General features: G+C 39.6%; 1 protein-coding gene across 2 annotated transcripts in view; it reads left to right on the forward strand.

Moving 5' to 3' along the window:
• LOC120522845 (E3 ubiquitin-protein ligase SH3RF3-like) overlaps positions 1–19,858 on the forward strand; it is a 649,404-nt gene that overhangs the window by 515,819 nt on the left and 113,727 nt on the right. Inside the window, exon 7 of one of the 2 annotated variants that reach the window (XM_039743546.1) lies at positions 3,684–3,854. The exons of the other annotated variant lie outside the window; for it this stretch is intronic. Within the exon in view, the coding sequence (XP_039599480.1) occupies positions 3,684–3,854 (171 nt within the window). The remainder of the gene's footprint in view (positions 1–3,683; positions 3,855–19,858) is intronic. 2 annotated transcript variants of the gene reach the window in all.

Here is a 19,858-nt window from a genome sequence, read left to right on the forward strand (position 1 = left end):
AAGCCCTACTGTCCACCACACTATTTGGTAAATCATTCCAAGTGTCTATAGTTCTCTGTGTGAAAAATAATTCCTAATGTTTTTGCGAAATTTCCCCTTAACAAGTTTCCAACTGTTTCCCATTATTCTTGTTGAACTCATTTTAAAGTCACAGTCTCGATCCACTGGACTACTTCCCTTCATAACATTCCCATTCTGAGCCGTTTTCATGAATTTCATCTTCTTGGTGTTCAGCTGCAAACTTTTTGCTTCTGGCTTTCATGGCATGTATTGGTGGCTTTATGCCACGTTTGGCCGCAGCAAGCAGAGTTGTGTTGTCTGCACACCTGGTGGTTGTTGTTTGTTTGTTTAATTATTCCTTAAGAAATTAAAAGGTAAAGGACAGCACGGTGGCGCAGTGGTAGCGCTGCTGCCTCGCAGTTAGGAGACCCGGGTTCGTTTCCCGGGTCCTCCCTGTGTAGAGTTTGCATGTTCTCCCCGTGTCTGCGTGGGTTTCCTCCCACAGTCCAAAGACATGCTGGTTAGGTGGATTGGTGATTCTAAATTGGCCCTAGTGTGTGCTTGGTGCGTGAGTGTGTCCTGCAGTGGGTTGGCACCCTGCCCGGGATTGGTTCCTGCCTTGTGCCCTGGGATTGGCTCCAGTGGACCCCTGTGTTCGGATTCAGCGGGTTGGAAAATGGATGGATCAGGTAACACTTGTTTAATTTGGAAAGATTTTTAATGGTTTTGGCCTTAATGTTAAAAAACGCCACCCGAATTCAGGGTGTTCAGAGGAAATGTAATGATTTACTTCATGAGGTAGAAGTAAATAATTAACAAGAATAGTTTCATCAAATATTTGACTAAATTAAAATGTATGCTTCAGTGTAAATGTTTAGAGCAGGGGTGCCCACACTTTTTCGGCTTGCAAGCTACTTTTGAAATGACCAGGTCGAAATGATCTATCTACTTTAAAAATGCTATACACTTTATACATAAAATATGTCGTACCTTGCATTACTGAATAACCTTTATGGCACAATAACAATTCAGTACATTTATGGTCAAAACAGTATTTGGATTTAATAATCTTCATGTGGGAAAAGACTGACTTGCATAAATAAGTACAGCCGAATAATGCAGTCAAGGAGGTAGCACGTTTCCTCATGTCTGGGTGCTTTTCTTACTTCTTACTCTACTTTTGAGTAAGTTCCAAAACTGTCCCTGAGCCCCATACTTCAGCTGAATGTCATCCTGTAGTGTCAAAACTGTAGAGGAGTTTTAGGTGAAACAGTGTTGCAATTTTTGATGCGGGTGAATCACCCTCAACATCTTCCCAAAATGGATAGCACTTAAATCTAGCGATTGGCTCAAGTAAAGCTGAGTCTTGAAACGGTCTTTCAAACATGTTCAATCTGCTCTGTGTGGCGTATGCTGTCAAGTTGCGCACACGCCTTCCATTGCGTCTCCAGCTCTGACGTGAGGTTTTGGATGTTCCTCAAATATCACCCGGAACGATGCTTCAGTGTGTCTGCCTTTACTTTTGAATTCAGCCGACTGAAAAATGACAGCGGTCCGATTAACTGCGATTTTAGTTTCCTCTCCTTTCTCTTTCTCAGATCGGTTTTCGGAAGGAAGTCAGTTTCGTAGTTTTTATGAACAGGTCGAAAGTGCCTGTCCACATTTTCCTACTTTGAAATAGCAATGATAGATTGACAGATCAGACAAACGCACTTCGATTGTGACATCGCGAGAAAAAAAATCCTCTTTCAATTCCACATCCAGCCCATACCCTCCCCAAACAATTTTTTTTAATCCTTTCTTTAGTCGATATAAATTGGAAGGCTAACTAGATCACTTAGATAGCCGGAGTTTTGCAGTAGCTCGTGCGTTTGATCGTGTGTGCGGGATGACCAGTGTGTTAGAAGAAAAGAGATCTCAGACTGGCTGTCCTGTATGTCAATCAAGTGGCAAATGCCATGGGGAGGATATATGATAGACTAGCATTAAATTGTTTTTTTTTTTTTTTAATGCAACGCAATCTACCTGCACTACCTTTGCGATCTATCGATCGATTACGATTGACGCATTGGGCACTCCTGGTTTAGAGTCTAAATATTCGCGATTGTAATAGAAATTTGTTATTTTACACCACGGGTGGGCAGATTCAGTCCTGGAGGGCCACAGTGGTTGCAGGTTTTTGATCCAACCCAGTTGCTTAATTAAAAACCAATCCTTGTCAATTATTTAATTTCATGGCTTGCTAGTGCTTTAACTCTGCCATGTCAGGTCATTCTCATATCCTAGATTTTTTTCCTTTCTAAGGATAACATCCAAATCATTTGAAGTCTAAAACAGATGAGTTATTCTCAGTGCTTCACTTTTTCTCTTCATGCATGATAAATACACATGGGTGTAAATGGAAACAAGCTAAATGGAGAAATGCTGGTGTCTTTTATCATTTGCATCTTATTGCTAATAAGGAACAATTAAAAACCAAGAACTTCAACTAAAGTGAAGCAGAAGTGTTGATTGTGCAATAAGTGCTTCTTATTAAGCAATTGGGTTGGAATAAAAACCTGGGGCCACTGCGGCCCTCCAGGACTGAATCTGCCCACCCCTGTTACACCCTCTGATTGAGGTCCATAGAGAGTTAGATACCTAGTAAAGGTTCAAAAATAACTTCATGTTCATAATCATTGACCTTGAAATAATCTAAAGCAATACTCCACATGCTTATGTTTGAAACATGTCATTTATAACCTTCTGGGGAGTGGGTCTTTGAGGTCTAGGACCACCTATAAGGAATCAAATTTAAAAAAATATATATTCATGATCAGCAGCTTGACACAGCATAAACTGACAATCCACATGCCTGTTATTACTGATCCCCATTTCGTTGAGGTTTTGTGAAAAGCAGAAACTTTGACCCCTCAGATCCCATTTGGGAGTTAACCCCTGGGGTCAGTTAATGTTTCATGCACAACTTCTGGTCATTTTTTCTGAAGACACACTTATTATAAGAGTGGTCCAAAATGATCTAAAAATGAGAGGCTTTTAGGTCTAGGGGGCCAAAAATAGAAGGAAAATCCAAAAAGCTTAATGTCATCCATAACTAGACCTCTTGATGAGTCGAACATTATATTATATTTCAGGGTTTTATCATATCGGTAAGTCTCCAGAGAAAGGAAACTCAAGTAACTTTAAAGCGTTCGTAGTTTCCAGTATTGGGCCGAAATGTTAGTTCAAAAAAACAAAAGAATGGAGTTGTTATTATAGAAGAGTGTCTTCTTTCAGGGATGGTCTGAAAATGCTAAGAATGTCCTGTGTTAGTTTGAATTTACAACTGGCAGACTTCTACTAGGTTAAGATCTTCCTTATTAGGGTTGTGGGAGGAGTAATGATGACAATCGAGTGGGCGTGTCTTATAGTAGGAGTGAAATGTAGTGCTACTTTACTGTGTAAATCATGTGACATAAACGTGCAATCTTACTGGCTGTTCAGCAGCATTCCTGAATCACCAAGCGCCAGAGGTCTGCAGTTAGACCCTGACCCTGCTCCTAAAAGGGGAAATGGCTAAGCATCTGTGCAGCTCTAAAATCCTTCCCCATAAAAGATGCACATGACCTACTCATATGAAAACTGTGCATACAGGACACAGGGTTGGACCACCAACTGAAAACTGCTCTTGTTTTCCAATGCAGATACCTGGCCCTGTACGCTTACAAGCCCCAAAAGACAGATGAACTGGAGCTCAGAAAGGGAGAGATGTATCGTGTGACAGAAAAGTGCCAAGACGGATGGTTCAAAGGGACATCGTTGAGGAGCGGCTCATCTGGAGTTTTTCCCGGCAATTATGTGACTCCTGTGTCCAGGTACAGTAAAGACAAGTGCACCATCGGCACAGTGGGCCATACTGTACCAGGTGGGAAGTGGTAAAGCTTACTAAAGGGCCATGGATTTTCAATTAGGTATTTTGGTTAAACGATTCAATTCAGTTCACGGTCTTTGTGTTTTGGTTCTATTGACATTTTTGTTGTTTTGGTATCGATTCCTTGCCATTCTTGTGTAGACTTTTGAATTTTGTTTGTGATAGTAATACTCCAGTATTGTAGAATACTGTTTTTTACTACCAGTCTGTTTTGAACAACGTCTTTGTAGTTGCTCACAGTTCACTGTGTCAACAGATAAAAAGCAGACAGAGAGAGTTCACAATGTGGTTCAGTCGAGACACTTTGAGTATTTGCAACTGCTATAACACAGAGAGAACTTGCAGACTTTAGAACATTAGACATTTAGTGCAATCTAGAGGAGAACAGGCCATTCAGCCCAACAAAGTTTGCCAGTCCTATCCACTTAATTCCTCCAAAATAACACCAAGTCAGGTTTTGAAGGTTCTTAAAGTTTTACTGTCCACCACACATTAGTCTAAAATAACATCAAGTCCATCCATCCATCCATCCATCCATTATCCAACCCACTATATCCTAACTACAGGGTCACTGGGTTCTGTTGGAGCCAATCCTAGCCAACAAGGCAGGTAACAAACCTCCGGCAGGGTACCAGCCCACCACAGTAACATCAAGTCGGGTTTTGAAAATCCTTAAGGTCTTACTGTCTACCACAGTGCTTGGCAACTTGTTCCATGTGTCTGCGGTTCTCTGTGTAAAGAAAAAAATGTTTGTGTGAAATTTTCCGTTAACAAGTTTCCAATTGTGTCTCTGCGTTCTTGATGAACTCATTTTAAAATAACCGTCTCAATCCACTGGGCTGATTCCCTGCATAATATTAAAACACTTAAATCATGTTACCTCTTTATCTCTTTCTGCTTTAACTGTAAAGGCTCAGCTCTTTTAATCTTTCCTCATAACTCATCCCCTGTAGCCCTGGAATCAGCCTAGTCGCTCTTCTCTGGACCTTTTCTAGTGCTGTTATGTCATTATTGTAGTCTGGAGACCCAAACGGCACCCAGTACTCCAGATGAGGCCTCGCCAGTGTGTTATAAAGCTTGAGCAGAACCTCCTGTGACTTGTACTCCACACATCAGGGCGCTATATAACCTGACATTCTGTTAGCCTTCTTAATGGCTTCTGAACACTGTCGGGATGTCGACAGCTTAGAGTCCACTGTGACTCCTAAATCCTTCTCATAAGGTGTACTCTCGATTTTCCGACCTCCCATTGTATTCAAACCTCACATTTTTACTTCCTATATGTAATACTTTACATTTGCTGACATTAAACTTCATCTGCCACAAATCTGCCTAAGCCTGTATGCTTTCCAAGTCCCTCAATGGATTCATGTTTAATCTGCCAGTCCTCCTAGCTTAGTATCATCTGCAACCTTCACCAGCTTGTTACTGACATTCCTATCCAAATCATTTATACTGTATAAATAAAAAAATAAATAAAAATAAAATAAAAATATAAAATAATAATAATAATAATAATAATAATAATAATAATAATAATAATAATAAAAGTAATAATAATAAAAATAGCAGCAGCCCTGGCACTGACCCCTATGTGAACACCACTTTTAAGTGATGACATCTGTAGGATGCGGTGTTGAAAGTCAACATGCTGGATTTCTATAAAAGAGTAGTGCTGCCCACTGCCCTAAAATGATTCATTAATTAGCTAAATACTGTATAAAGTGATTAGGGTGAGCAGATTCTCTTTTACGGAATGCAAAATGGCTCCTCTGGGGAAATGTACAGTTATTGGGGAGCAGAGACTGGGGCATTGTAGTTTTACAGTGCTAAATATAAACACGCTTACACTGCTCACACACACACCAACTCTAAAAATTGTAACCAAACAAATATAGTTTTCAAAGTCACTCATGTGATATGTATTTTGTTTCTTGTGGGCTTTTAACAACATGTTATGCACTTGGTGTGGCATATTGCTATATTACAATGCTAACTACAACCTCTATGGCACAGCTGGCAGATATGATAACTCAGTTGAATTAGAAAGCCACATAAAGTCACTTTGATCATATTTAATTGATGCTGCTGAATGATATGTGAACATCCCAATACATCCATAAATGTTGTCTGCTTTAAGTCCTGGCCTACCTGGCACTCTCGTTATTCACAATGTCTTTATGTCTTTTGGTATTGATATTTACTTATTTGGCTGACGCCTTTATCTAAGATGACTTACAACATTTATGATACAATTGGTTCCAATTCTTTTGATTTTTTTAATTGGAACCCGGGCAGGTCATGTGTCATTAGTGGGATTTGAATGCACAACCTCAGGGTTTGAAATCCAAAGCTTTGACCACTGCACCACTAACTGCTCAGTAACATCACTGCGTCCTCCATGAAATAAAGAACATCAGCCTCCACATGTTGGGCATATCAGTTTGTTCTTCATCTTTTTTTGTTCATAAAAGTAAATTTCCTCAGAGATTCTCCGTTATATGAGCACAAACGCATAGTCATTTTGATAGATTTAGTACACGGCCATCTCAGAACTAAGCTCCTTGATGTCTATCGCACTTGCACAGTCCCCAGTGTGTAAGCTACGCTGTACAAATGCAGAATCTCTGATTGGTTTGATATTGGCTGTTTTGTAAAGAATTGATATGATTGGTCATTTTTAATTCAATGAGGGTGCACACTCCAAAATGCGCTTTCTACAACAATCTGCATACTGATCTGTTGATAAAATAAAAATACGGGACAAGTGAGGATTTAGAAAACAAGTCTGGACACCAAAATTGGACAAGCAATACGTGACTGTCCTGGAAAATACAGGGTGTCTGGTAGTCCTAAATATAAACTACGTGCTGTATTGATTGGTTAGTTTTTCTGTTGTAAATGACATGGTTCATTGATTGGTTGATTAACTGATGAAGTCATTAAGCCTTCAAGTAAATGTTTAATCAATGGATAAGTGACTGATTATTGGCTACGAGGAGGCATTTGACAATATAGATGAGGAAACCTCATGGAAAATCCTGAGACTCTATGGAATTCCAGAAAAATGAATTTTACTCATAGGGAACACCTATGAGGGAACATCTTGCAAGGTGCTCTATGCAGGCCAGCTATTGAAGTCAACAGTGGAGTGCCACATTGATGCCTTTATTGCTCCATCTGGTGACCAATTGGATCATGAAATCAACCATAGCAGAGAAGAAGAATGGGGCACAGTGGACTGTGTGGAAACAGCTAGATGACTTCAACTTTGCTTTTGACATAGCCCTTCCTTCATACAATTACAGTCAATATATGGCAGCCACATCAATCAAAATTGGATCGAATATCAGAATGAACACCAAAAATGACAACACACTGAGAGAAGGTGACAGGTGGCCTGCTTTACATACCTGGGAAGCATAATGAATATTAAGATGTCACTACTAGATTGGAGAAGGCAAGAGTGGCTTTTGTGTCACCTTATAATATTTAGTCCTCAAGGTATTTTGAAACTGAATAAAATTGAAGGTCTTCAGTTCTAACATCAAAGCAATTCAATAATCTGGTGCAGAAACATGGAGAATGACCAAAAGGATCCAACAGAGGATCCAATCTGTTATCAACAAAAGGCTGTGAAGGATGGTGGCCTGACAAAAAAAGGAACAAAGACCCGTGGCAAAAGGAAAGACAAAAGTGAGTCACCAAGGAAATGTAGGCTGGATTGGATAAACCGTGAGTTCCTCTGACTTGGAATCCTAAGTGGAAAAGAAAGAAAGGCAGACCAAGAAACACCTTCAAGTGCAACATAGAAGGAGAACAAAAAGACTGGCGTCAGCTGGAAAAAGAGAGAAAAGACAGAGGCAAACTTTGGTGGAGGGGTGTCACTGATCCCCTATGGTACGTGTGGAGTCATGAGCTTAGGTAGCTGCACTCTCAAGAGTATTGGCTCCTTAATGCTGCTTTACTGGGTGGTGTGCTTCCTCGTAGAGCCATTGCTTAATAGAAAACACTTTTTGGCTGGGAAGGGTGTGTTTGCACATGAAGTGGGTTCTTTGGGCTTTGAAAAGATTCCTAATATGTGTTGTGAAATGAACAGACTCACACAAAAAGGTCTAGCTAAAAAAGGATTTCGAAATAGCACTCATGTGCATGGAATTGAGTCCTGAACCGATCTGCTATTAAGCAGGAAAGACGGAGGTTTTAAAGAGTCCGGAGTGGAAATGACGTCATCTTGGCACCAGAACTGGAAATGATGTTGTCCTTACTGCTGGAACCGGAAGTGACGTAATTCTTGGCATCAGACCCGGAAGTGGCATCACCGATGTGGAATCAGACCAGATTTCCTGTGTTTAGTCTGCAGAGATAACAGAATTAGGTTTAGTGTACCCCACCACCCCCTGGCCTGGTGTGGAATTACCTTCACATGGTCGTTTCATCTCCCTCCTAGTCACGGGTGTGTGACAATGGACAAAGCAGAAATCTTTAATGTATAGTAGAGTGGACCTAACAGGATACACTCTTAAAAATCCTGGTTCTTTAATGGCACCTTCTGGGTCTTTACAGGGTTGTGTGGTTTCTTGTAGAGCCATTGCTTGGCAAATCACCATTTCATTCTGGCAAAGGTTCTCTGCATATGAATTGGGTTCTTTGTGCTTTGAAAATCTTCTTAATATGTAGAAAAACAATTCCAAAATTTGTTATGTATAGTAGGCCACAGGACACTAACAGATCTAAGAAAATCTGAACGTAGCCTGTGTTACTGGAGATATTCAGCAACAGTGCTTTTAAAAATCAGGACCCCTTGGTATTTCACAAATCTGTTCCCATTCATTCATTGCTGTTTACTGGATGGAGCCTGTTACAGATCTAAACATGTTAAGGTTCTTTTTGGACTCCTCGTGTGGGTGAGTCTTTTGGGAACCAAAAATGGTTCTCCTATGGAATCACTCTGAACAAGCACTCTGGCACCTTAGCTTGTGTTATATGCAGCAAGAGTCCTTTAAAAATTAGGAACACATTGATTATTAAATAAATCAATTAACACTGATTCATGGTTATATGTAGAGCCTTTTACAGAACTAAATAAATTAAGGTTCTTTCTGGAACTTTCTTGTGAATGGCTCTTTTGGGAACCAAAAAGGATTCCCCTAAGGAATTACTCTGAAGAACCACTCTGGCTCCTTTATTTTTAAGACTATAAGTGATCTGCTGGCGGATTTAGGCATGGGTGACATAGGTGGCATCTTGCTGGGGGTGGGATATTGCACCTGCACCAAACAATTCAGAATGGTGATTGCATGCCTGAGCTGGTCAGTTCATTAGGAGTGCCGTTTATGAAAGTTAATAGGCGCGTGGTCTGTAAAGTCCTTATTATGTATACAGCAGGGTGGTGGTTATGTAACTGAAGGGGTGCACTCTCGACACAGAGGAGGGCCCCCCCAAACCGGTCATCGATGTCTAATACTGACACTGAGGGGAGCTGACCTCCCTTTCCGATTAGGGCTTCAAATGGGCTTTGACTGGCACTGAAGTGACCCATTGATTTCTTGATGAAGTTTAAATTTCATAATTAGTAAGTGAAACACTTGATTAGTTACTGAATTCATTAACTAATTAATTCACTATATAATTAAAATTAAATGGCTAATGAAGTAATTGAATAAGTCAATAATCACATAACTGATTATTTGTCCAAAATAAACAATAAACAAACTAGTTACCTAATTGTTTGATTCAGTCATTTCCCACTTAGTTGGGTGATTTATCAATAATTGAAGGTGAAAAGTTTATTAATGAGCAGATTAATACTTTTGTTTTTTTTTAGCTCTCCAGTAGGTATTGCTTTCTTGATTCTTTACCCTGGGGGACACTAAGCAGTAAAGGTGAAGCAGGGCATTTGCTGTTTAGTGTAACAATCTGACAGGCCGAAATGGATTGTATTAGTAGTGTCTGCTGGGGCCGTCCGTATGGAGAGCTGGTGCTCCATCATGGCAGGCTGATACACTAAAGCTTTTTGTTAGGCAATTTGCAGTACGTTGGCATAAAACGGTCATGGTGCTGATGATACAATGGTGATGAGTTACATCAGCAACAGAATGATGCAAAAGAAGCCTGTCAGAGTGTCATTGAAAAGTTCAGTAACACACTATGGTCTGGCGACGCACCAGAATGCTAAAAAGAAATAAAATTTAAAAAGAAAGAAATGTTCTAACTTGCCAGTCAGTAACATGAGATTTTTTATTTTCTCTATTTGCATAGATAGTTATTTGCCACTGTGCAGCACTGGTCACTATTGCCTTGAATTCTCTCTTAAACTTTTTTCTCTCCTTTATACATGAAAATATTTTTTTTTATTGGACACAACTGTAAAGTACATGGAGCACTTTTTAAAAAGTTATATCATTTTTCAAATGAAGTATTCTTTTGATTCAATTTTTTGTAAAAGCCCCCTTGTCAGCAAGTACAGCTTTGCGTCTTCTTGGGTAAGCATCCACAAGCTTTATATACCTGGATTTGGGCTGTTTATCCTCTGTTTCCTGGCAGATCCTCCATTCGATTGGATTAGAAGAGTCTCTAAACTGCCATCTTCAGGTCTTCACAGATGTTCAAATGGGTTTAATTCCGGGCTGTGACTGGGTCACTCAAGGACAGTCAGACACCTGTCACTGAAGCCACTCCAGGTTTCTTTTAGATGTATTGCTGTGCTGAAAGTTTAACTGTCACCCCAGTTGAAGGTAATCTGAAAGAGGTTCTCTTCAAGGACCTCTCTGTATTTGGCTGCATTCATCAGTTCCTCAATTCTGACCAGTCTCCCTGACCCTGCATCCCTATAGCATAATGCTGCCACCACCGTGTTTCACCAAAGGGATGGAATAAAGCAGGTAATAAGTAGTTTCTGATCTTCTCCATGCATACTGCTTGGAGTTCTGCCCAAAGAGTTCAATTATTTGTCACATCAGACCGAAGGACTTTTTCCTCGTGTTCTCAGAGTCCATTAAACTGTCATATGCCTTTAATTGAAGAGTGGTGTCTATCTAGCCACTCTAACACAAATGCCTGATTGCTGCTAAAAAGGTTATCCTTCTGACAGGTTCTCATTTCTCAGCAGAGGACTTCTGAAACATCTAACAGAGTAACCACTGGTTTGTAATCACCTCCCTGACCAAGGTCCTCCTTTCCCAGTAAGAGTCCCGGTGGTTCCAAACTTCTTCTTGCCTGGGAAAAATCAAAGCTTTACAAATGGTTTTATCCACTTGCCCTGATTGAGGCTTCACCACAGTTTGATCATGAAGGTCTACAGAGAGTTCCTTTGACTTCATGCCCTAGTCTTTGTAGTGACATGCCATGCGAATTGTGAACCTTCTTAACACGGGTGTGTGCCTTTTCAAACAATGATCAACCAATTCAGTTTGCCAAATTTCTACTCCAAGCAAATTCTCAACACATGGAAAATTAAAGCCAATGGGATGCACTTGAGCATAGTTTGGAGTGTCCTAGCAAAGGGTCTTAGTACCTTTAGAAATTAAAGATTTTGGTTCTTGATTTTAATAAATCTCTGAAAACATGTTTTCACTTTGTCAGTATAAGTTAACGAGTGTAGACTGATGAGCAAAAATGGCAAATGTATCCATCTGAAATTAAATCTACCACAACAATAAAATGTAAGGTGAAAGAGTCTGAATACTTTCTGAATTCACTGTAGATATAAATCTCTCTATTATAAAAGAAAATCTTGAGACGAGACAAGACTATTGCCAAGAGATTTTTTCAATTCCCGCCAACCATTTCCGGTTAACGGCCCACACCAACGGTCCTCTCACCTCTCATTCATGTGAATGCTTTTGACAGACACAGTTCCTCTGCTCTCAGCTCTTATAAATTTTTACATTTCCCTCACTTTAACTTCCCAATAAAAGAAGACTTATTAAGAATTTCATCCCGAAGGGTTATCAACATTAGTACATGGGCAATCCTAGCACCAAGAAACAATGAAGTCAAACGAATTAACGCGAATATTGTTGATCGGTTACATGACAAATTAGTTAAATGTGTATCAATAGACTATGCTGAAACAGTTGGTGGTGGTGGTGTGGAAGATGAAAACATCAACTTACAATATCTCATAGAATATCCACAAACTTTAACAGTGTCCGGTCTTCCACCTGCCGAATTATTGTTGACAGAAGGATGTATCGTAATGTTATTGCGTAATTTATGTCTGAGTGATGGGCTGTGCAATAGGATAAGATCATTTGTATTCAAAATTGGTCGACTAATTCTGACATGTAAAATTTTAACAGGCAACAAGAAAGGTAATGTAGTTCATCTTCCACAGATAACATTAGACACCAAAGAAGATCTTGATATGCCGTTCATATTAAAAAATTTACAGTTTCCCGTTAGAATAGCTTTTGCTATGCCAATTAATAAATGACAGAGACAAACATTTGAAAAAGTCGGTTTATTTATTAGAGAGAAAGAAACAATATTCACTCACGGCAGTCATACATTGCGTTGTCATGATATAAGTCCAAACACGGAATCAAAATTCAATACAATATTGAAGAAAAGTTAATCCCAAATATTGTTTTTACAGACGTTTTACAGTAAAAGTGTAAGTATTTGTGCGTTAATTTCAAAGCCAAACAGAACAAAAACGCATAACGCAAAGAATCCCTCTAATGCAACATGAAACATAATTTTCTTTCAATTTATTACATTTTACTATTTTTTACTATGGTTAATTACTCGCTTTAATGTAAAATAGTTAGTTCTATTATGCATATGTAACAGTTCCCATGAAAATAACAATCTGTTTAAATTGTACATCTGCTTCCCCATACGCGAGCGGCAGAGTGGCAAACACATATCACCCGCCCGGGGGTTGGCAAGCAAAGCGAGCAGGGGGCAAAGTCCCCTAGTATATCTACATCTTTATCTACAGAGTGGACAATATACATAACTATATAAAGTATATATACAGGGGTGAGCAAAATTAGGTTTACATTCGTGAGAACATGAAACACAGAGTTTATTCTTCTTTTATTATTAATTTATTAATTTTTTTATCATTCATTTGTCTTCTTATTTCTCTCCTTCTTCTTCTTCTTCTTATTGTTATTAGCAAGTAGATTACAATAATGTGTAAATAAAGAAGGCTGGCAGTTTCAGCACTTATGAGATTGTGCCTACAGTAAGTGCACTGTGCTATTGTGCCATTCACTCGAGTTAATAAAGCTGTTGAGTTAATTAAGCTTTTATAATAATCATAACCTGACCTGCATATGAATAACTATAACCCTATTTTTGCCCAATCCTGTTTTTATATATTATATATTACTATATATAATTATATATATTGTATGTATATTGTTCACTATATAGGGGGGCCTAATAAAGTGCCCACTGACTGTGGGTTATATTTCTACCCTGCTGTGCCCCACAACACAAATGGCTTGTCATTTAACCACCGCTTTGTGCTGCTGAGTGAATATTAAAAGATCCCATAAATAACCTTCACAATGTTTCACTATCACCCACTCATTAGTTCATTATACTGATTTAATTGATAATTAAAATCATTTAAAGTAATTACTCAGACAATCTGCTTGGCAAATTACTGGAATAAGCCTCATTTATTTTAAACTAAAATTAACTGCAGATGATATGAAGCACACAGTACCGCAGCGCTTGAAAATTAAGGAAGTACTGAAGGAAGTGTATTACGGTTGACCCCTGGGGCCATCAGCCCATCAACGCATCTGAAAATAAAATTCAGACTGGGACAAATGAAAGAGAAATTGCATATTGTCATAGTAGTTCAGCACTATTACTTAGCATCAGAGGGTCGTCAGGGTTTCTTCTAGTGGCAGTCGCAATAAATTAAAAGATCCATCCATCCATTTATAAGCCTATCATACTGTATATCTATACATAAACACATGCAGCTCTAATTTGAAAAAATTGAAACAGTATAGAAATTGCTAATAAAAAAATGGAATGATTTATAAATTCTATTCACCCTGCACTAAGCTGAAAACACTTCAGAAACACATTATTTGATGTTTTACCTTTAACTTGCACTCATGTCAAATCAGATAACTGTATCACTCTACAGAAAAGTCTGGTCATTCAAGTGTTTATGACTGCATCACATCACCATTTTTTTTTCAATGACATATGTTAAGCATTTGGACACTGAAAGCATAAGTTGGCTAAGCTGAACAAGCAGAACTTTTCGTCATCCAACCATTTTGCAATTTGTCAGCTGCACAGTTCACAGTGTGTCTCCCATTCTCAGTCAAAGGTAGGTTACGACTGCAGACGGGCCAGTCTAGTGTTGCGCTCTCCGCGTACGCACCCATGCACTTTTTAAAAGACCAGCCCAGACCACAGACAGACATTCACGCCTTTGTCACACAAACACACCTTTAATTTCTTTTCTGCAGCAGTATACAATGCACCAATCGCCACAGTTCTCAGTCACTAGCTGGCTCCACTCCTTCTCCCAGCAAGCTCAGTCTTCCTCCCACCCGACTCCGGCTCGCTGAGTTGTGGCAGCTGTCTCCTTTTATAGAGGACTCAGAAGTGCTCCAGCTGATCTGTGATCACCCCCCAGCTGAACTTCTGGGTGAGACGGCAGCACTGCACAGGAGGGCTCAGCCGTTCTCCACACGCCCCCTGGCGGTGTCCATGAGCCCCAGCAGGACTGAGCTTCCCTGCTCTGAGGCAGTGTAGCAAGCCAAGAGGACTGGCCTCTGCCAGCCCATGAGAAGTATTGCCCCGGGCAAGCTCATACCCCTGGTCCTTCCCTTGTGTAAGTGTCCCGGCTGGGTAAGCATCCCGGCTGCCCATTCCAACTTGTATTCCGGATAGAATGTCATTTGTTGTTGTCCTGCTGGAAAATACATTAATGACTCTGGAAAAGATGGCATCTGGATGGCAGCATTTCCTGCTCCAAAGTTTGTGCATGTCATTCTACATCAGATGCCAGTGGGTACTGACACTCCATGACAGATGCTGGCTTTTGGACCTGACACTGATGGTTCTTTTCCTCTTTCATCTGGAGAACACAACACAATTTTCTGAAATATCAACTCATCGGACCACAAAAATGCTTCCATTGTACAACTTTCCATGTCAGATGAGACCGAGCCCAGAGAAGTCAACAGCACTTTTGAACAGTGTTGGTGTATGGCTTCTGTTTTACAGAGTGAAGCCTTAACTTGCATCTCTGGATCCAGTGGTGAATGGTGGTGAATAGCAAAGGTTTACAGAAGTATTCCTGAGCCCATGTCCTGACCTCCATTCCCGATACATGACGGTTTTTTAAGACAGGGATGTCTGAGAGATCAGCAATCACACTCATTCAGAAATAGTTTTTGGCCTTGCTCTTTATGCTTTGAGATCTCACAGGATTCCTTGAATCATTAAATTATATCGTGAAACGGTAAAATTCCTATTGATTTGTCTTCAGGGAACATTGTTGTCAAAGTGCTGGATTATTCACTGACGCATCTATTGTCAGATTGGTGAGCCTTGACCTGTCCTTGCTATCCTTGCTCTTGAAGGACTAGGCTTTTTCTGGAAGGTTCTTGTATTCTTCTTAAATATACTACTACTACTACCACTATTACTACTACTACTAATAATAATAAATGAATACATTTTATTTACTGTATATAGTACCCTTCCCATGCTCAAGGCACTTAAACTTGATCATGAGTGCCTCACCTGTTTGTGAACTTGTCATTTCTGTTTTTAGTCCCAAGCTATCTCTGTACCAGCTTTTGTAAAGGCGTTGCAGGGATCAATTTCTGAATACCTGTATATGTATATCTTCAAAAAAACAATGCAGGTAATTAGGTAAAATATGCAATACCTCATCTTTATACTGTCTTATACTGGTGCAAGGAACCTCTTCAGAATTGGCCGATGTTAAGTGTGGTGTCCAGCAGGGGACAGTGCTGGGGCCACTGCTATTTTTAATATCCTCTTTAATAAAACCCCTGTGTGCGTCCAGGTGTCCGTGTGTGTGTGTCTTTTAGTGAAGTGCGCATGCGCGAGGCTTGGTACGACACACACGACCGGCATCGTCGATGCACACACACTGGAAGCTGAGCACACAGTGAATGGCGTAGCCGCGGCCGTGCATGATAAGCAAATAAAGGACAGCATTGCTGGGGAGAGTGCTGATTAGGTAGTCACGGACGCACACATAAAATCCATTGCTGGGGAGATGCCACACATACTGCCCCGTGCATGTTTACTAACTAACTATCTACTAACAAAATGCCACCCAAAAAAAAGGACACGTCAAGTAGGACAAAAGACACAGACACTCAAATCGGATATAAGCAAAATCTCCTGGAAGAACGGTCAGCTCAGCAGGGAAACATCAACAAAGGAAAGGCTGAAAGACAAAGAAAAATACGAGCAAATAGATCGATTGTAAAAAAGAAAATGAGCGTCAGAATATTCCCCGTATTGATCTGGCTCTATCCTCTACTAATTTACCCTTTACCATAAGAAGGCGACAATTTCCAGTTACATTAGCCTTTTTCATAACAATTAATAAAGCTCAAGGGCAAACCTTAGAAAAATTTGCCATTTACTTGCCAGAACCAGTATTCAGCCACGGTCAGTTATATGTTGCATTATCAAGAGTTAGAAGTTTTACAGATGTTGTTGTCAACGTTGTAGATGGTCCTGAACAAGAGTGTTTACAAAAAAATTTGTCTATAATGAAATTTTATTGAAAAATTTCCTGAGGTAAAAAAATAAAAACATTTTCCTAAATATCTTCTTCAGATATTGTGTATTACAGATTGTTATAGTTTTACACTAAGGCAATATTAATTATACTTACTGTATTGTCATATACATTTCTATTTTACTTTTATTATTTACTTTAAGCTTCTTGCAAAAATATTTTTAACAAAAAAAATTAAGACAACAAACAGAATGAGGTCAAGGTCCCTTGCCATTTAATATAGACTGTTCCTACTAATGTTTATGCACTACTGTTCTAGCGCCCATTACTGTAACGGGCTTAATGTTTAGTATATAAATGATTTAGATAGGAATATAAGTAACAAGCTGGTTAAGTTTGCAGATGACACCAAGATGGGTGGATTGGCAGGTAATCTCAAATCTGTTATATCACTACAGAAGGACTTGGATAGCATACAGGCTTGGGCAGATTTGTGGCAGATAAAATTTAATGTCAGTAAATGTAAAGTAAAACACATAGGAAGTAAAAATGTTAGGTTTGAATACACAATGGGCGGTCGGAAAATCGAGAGTACACCTTATGAGAAGGATTTAGGAGTCATAGTGGACTCTAAGCTATCGACTGCCAGACAGTGTTCAGGAGGCCAGTAAGAAGGCTAACAGAATGTCATGTTATATAGCGCCTTGATGTGTGGAGTACAAGTCACGGGAGGTTCTGTTCAAGCTTTATAACACACTGGTGAGGCCTCATCTGGAGTACTGGGTGCAGTTTGGGTCTCCAAGCTACACAAAGGATATAGCAGCACTAGAAAAGGTCCAGAGAAGAGCGACTGAGCTGACTAGAAAACTACAGGGTATGAATTATGAGGAAAAATTAAAAGAGCTGAGCCTTTACAGTTTAAGATAAAGAAGATTAAGAGGTGACATGATTGAAGTGTTTAAAATTATGAAGGGAATTAGTCCAGTGGATCGAGACTGTTATTTTAAAATGAGTTCATCAAGAACACGGGGACACAGTTGGAAACTTGATAAGGGTAAATTTCGCACAAACATTAGGAAGTTTTTCTTTACACAAAGAACGATAGACACTTGGAATAAGAGACCAAGTAGGGTGGTAGACAGTAAGGCGTTAGGGACTTTCAAAACTCGACTTGCTGTTTTTTTAGAAGAATTAAGTGGATAGGACTGGCGAGCTTTGTTGGGCTGAATGGCCTGTTCCCATCCACATTGTTCTAATGTTCTAATGTCAAACCTGTGTAAATTCATTCTTTGGTGGAGTGTTTGTCCAGTTTCTCCCACATAATGTTCTTTGTTTGAAAACAAGTCAAGGTGAATTTTGAAATGGCTCATTTTATGTTCTTATTAGCATTTCCCATAATGTCCCAACTCTTTTGGAATTGTGGTTGGCAGTATACATGTACAGTTTCCTTTTGCTAATAAAACCTAAAACGGCTGTTGTTTGTTGTGGCGTTGTTCACACTTATCTTGCCGTGTCCTTCTACCTGCGTGACTAGTAAATTCAGCAGCTTTCTAGCTGATAGCCTCCTGTTAACATCAGATGTTTTCAGTGGTTGAGATTGTGTAGTAATTTTAAGTCAGTCTTATTTTCTAAACCTATGCAGTAAAATTGTTATCCATATGTACTTTCCCAATACTTTTTAATAGTTAAGTAACACTGAAAATTTTGCTGTGTAGGATTAAATTAAATTGATATTCAAGTGAAGTGAGGCATACATTAAAATGCATGCATGCAGTAATTACCATATAATAAAACACTAAAGTCAGAGTGCCCAGTCACTCAGAGCAATCTGATTGGTCAGTTTGGCTTTGCTCTGATTGGTTTTTGGTGATTCAATGAAAGTGGAAGTGCGACACGCATGAGGAGTAAAGGTTCACGCCAGTGGCGCAGCTAACTTGCTGAAGGCCCCTGTGCATCGCCCTGAGGTGAGCCCTTCCTGTCTAATATAACTCTAAGTACTTTATTCGTAGGGGCTGGCTGGGCAGTGGCATCTGCGACCGCGTCACTATCAGATCACACACTTTTTAAATCGCTTTATTACAGCCACTGTAACTTAGCAAAAATAAACTAAATTTTGGGAATGGAATGTGGGAGGTGTGGGTAGTACATACATCTATGTAAAATGTGGACTTGTTCATTTTCCAAGACAACTTTGTGAAAGAAGATGATTAAAATGTAACTTACGCTAGAAAGTAGAAACTGTTCTGTGCTATACAATGAAGTCATTTCAATTTGTAAATAATTCAAATGACAACACCGGCTGACAGGATACTACTACACAATCGACCTGTTTTGCACAAATTCTGAGAGAACAGACATCATAAAGTGGTCATGCTCACAGATCCTCACGGTAGTGACACTAATGCACAGTAAGCCATACTAAGGTACACAATTAAACAGATGACAAACAGGATGAATTGAAAACCTGCACAAAATGACAACAATTGAGCGGAAGACGCCAGCGAAATGTCGGTGCTATAGCGTTCAACAAGAAGATCGGCAGCAGCATACAATCATCGTCAGCCATCGAGGTTCAGAGTTGATGGTAACAAGACATTGAACGTTGAAGCCACTGCTTCGAGATTGTGAAACTGCTGTTTTATTTATTAATATATATTTTTTAAAATCTATATGACCCTGAGCGGGCCCCCCAAAGTTGTAGGCCCTTGTGCTTTGCACAATCTGCACAATCCATTGCTACGCCAGAGGTTCACGCTGAGAGTGTCACCTTCAAAGACGGAAAGTATAAATCCAGACAGAAGGTGAGACAGACATCTTGAAAACAATGTCAGATTCTGAGAAGCAGGCTTTATGGGCACACGCTCGAGAGAGGGATCCCTAGCTCAGACACATGTGATCACAAGGAAAGGCACTGAAAGTACATGTAGGGCAAGTTATAACAAATATTCTTAAATTATTCTATAACCTGTCTTCAACAGCTACTATGGCTAGTCGGTTAATAAAATTTAAAAAGAGGATCTACAAAACAGAGTGGGCCAATGAGAAAGGCTTTATGAGTGCCTTCGCTTGCCATTATTTAGTGGCCACCCTTTTTTTGCTTCTTTATATCAGAAGATGAGGATGCTGTGGAGCTTCCAGTATCATGTTTGTTACCGTCACATAATAACTGGCAAAGTGGGTGTCATACTACTAGAACAATCTCATCATACATCTCACAGCTCAACTAAAAATCT

Source organism: Polypterus senegalus, chromosome 2 (assembly GCF_016835505.1).
Source record: "Polypterus senegalus isolate Bchr_013 chromosome 2, ASM1683550v1, whole genome shotgun sequence".
Taxonomy (NCBI): domain Eukaryota; kingdom Metazoa; phylum Chordata; class Cladistia; order Polypteriformes; family Polypteridae; genus Polypterus; species Polypterus senegalus.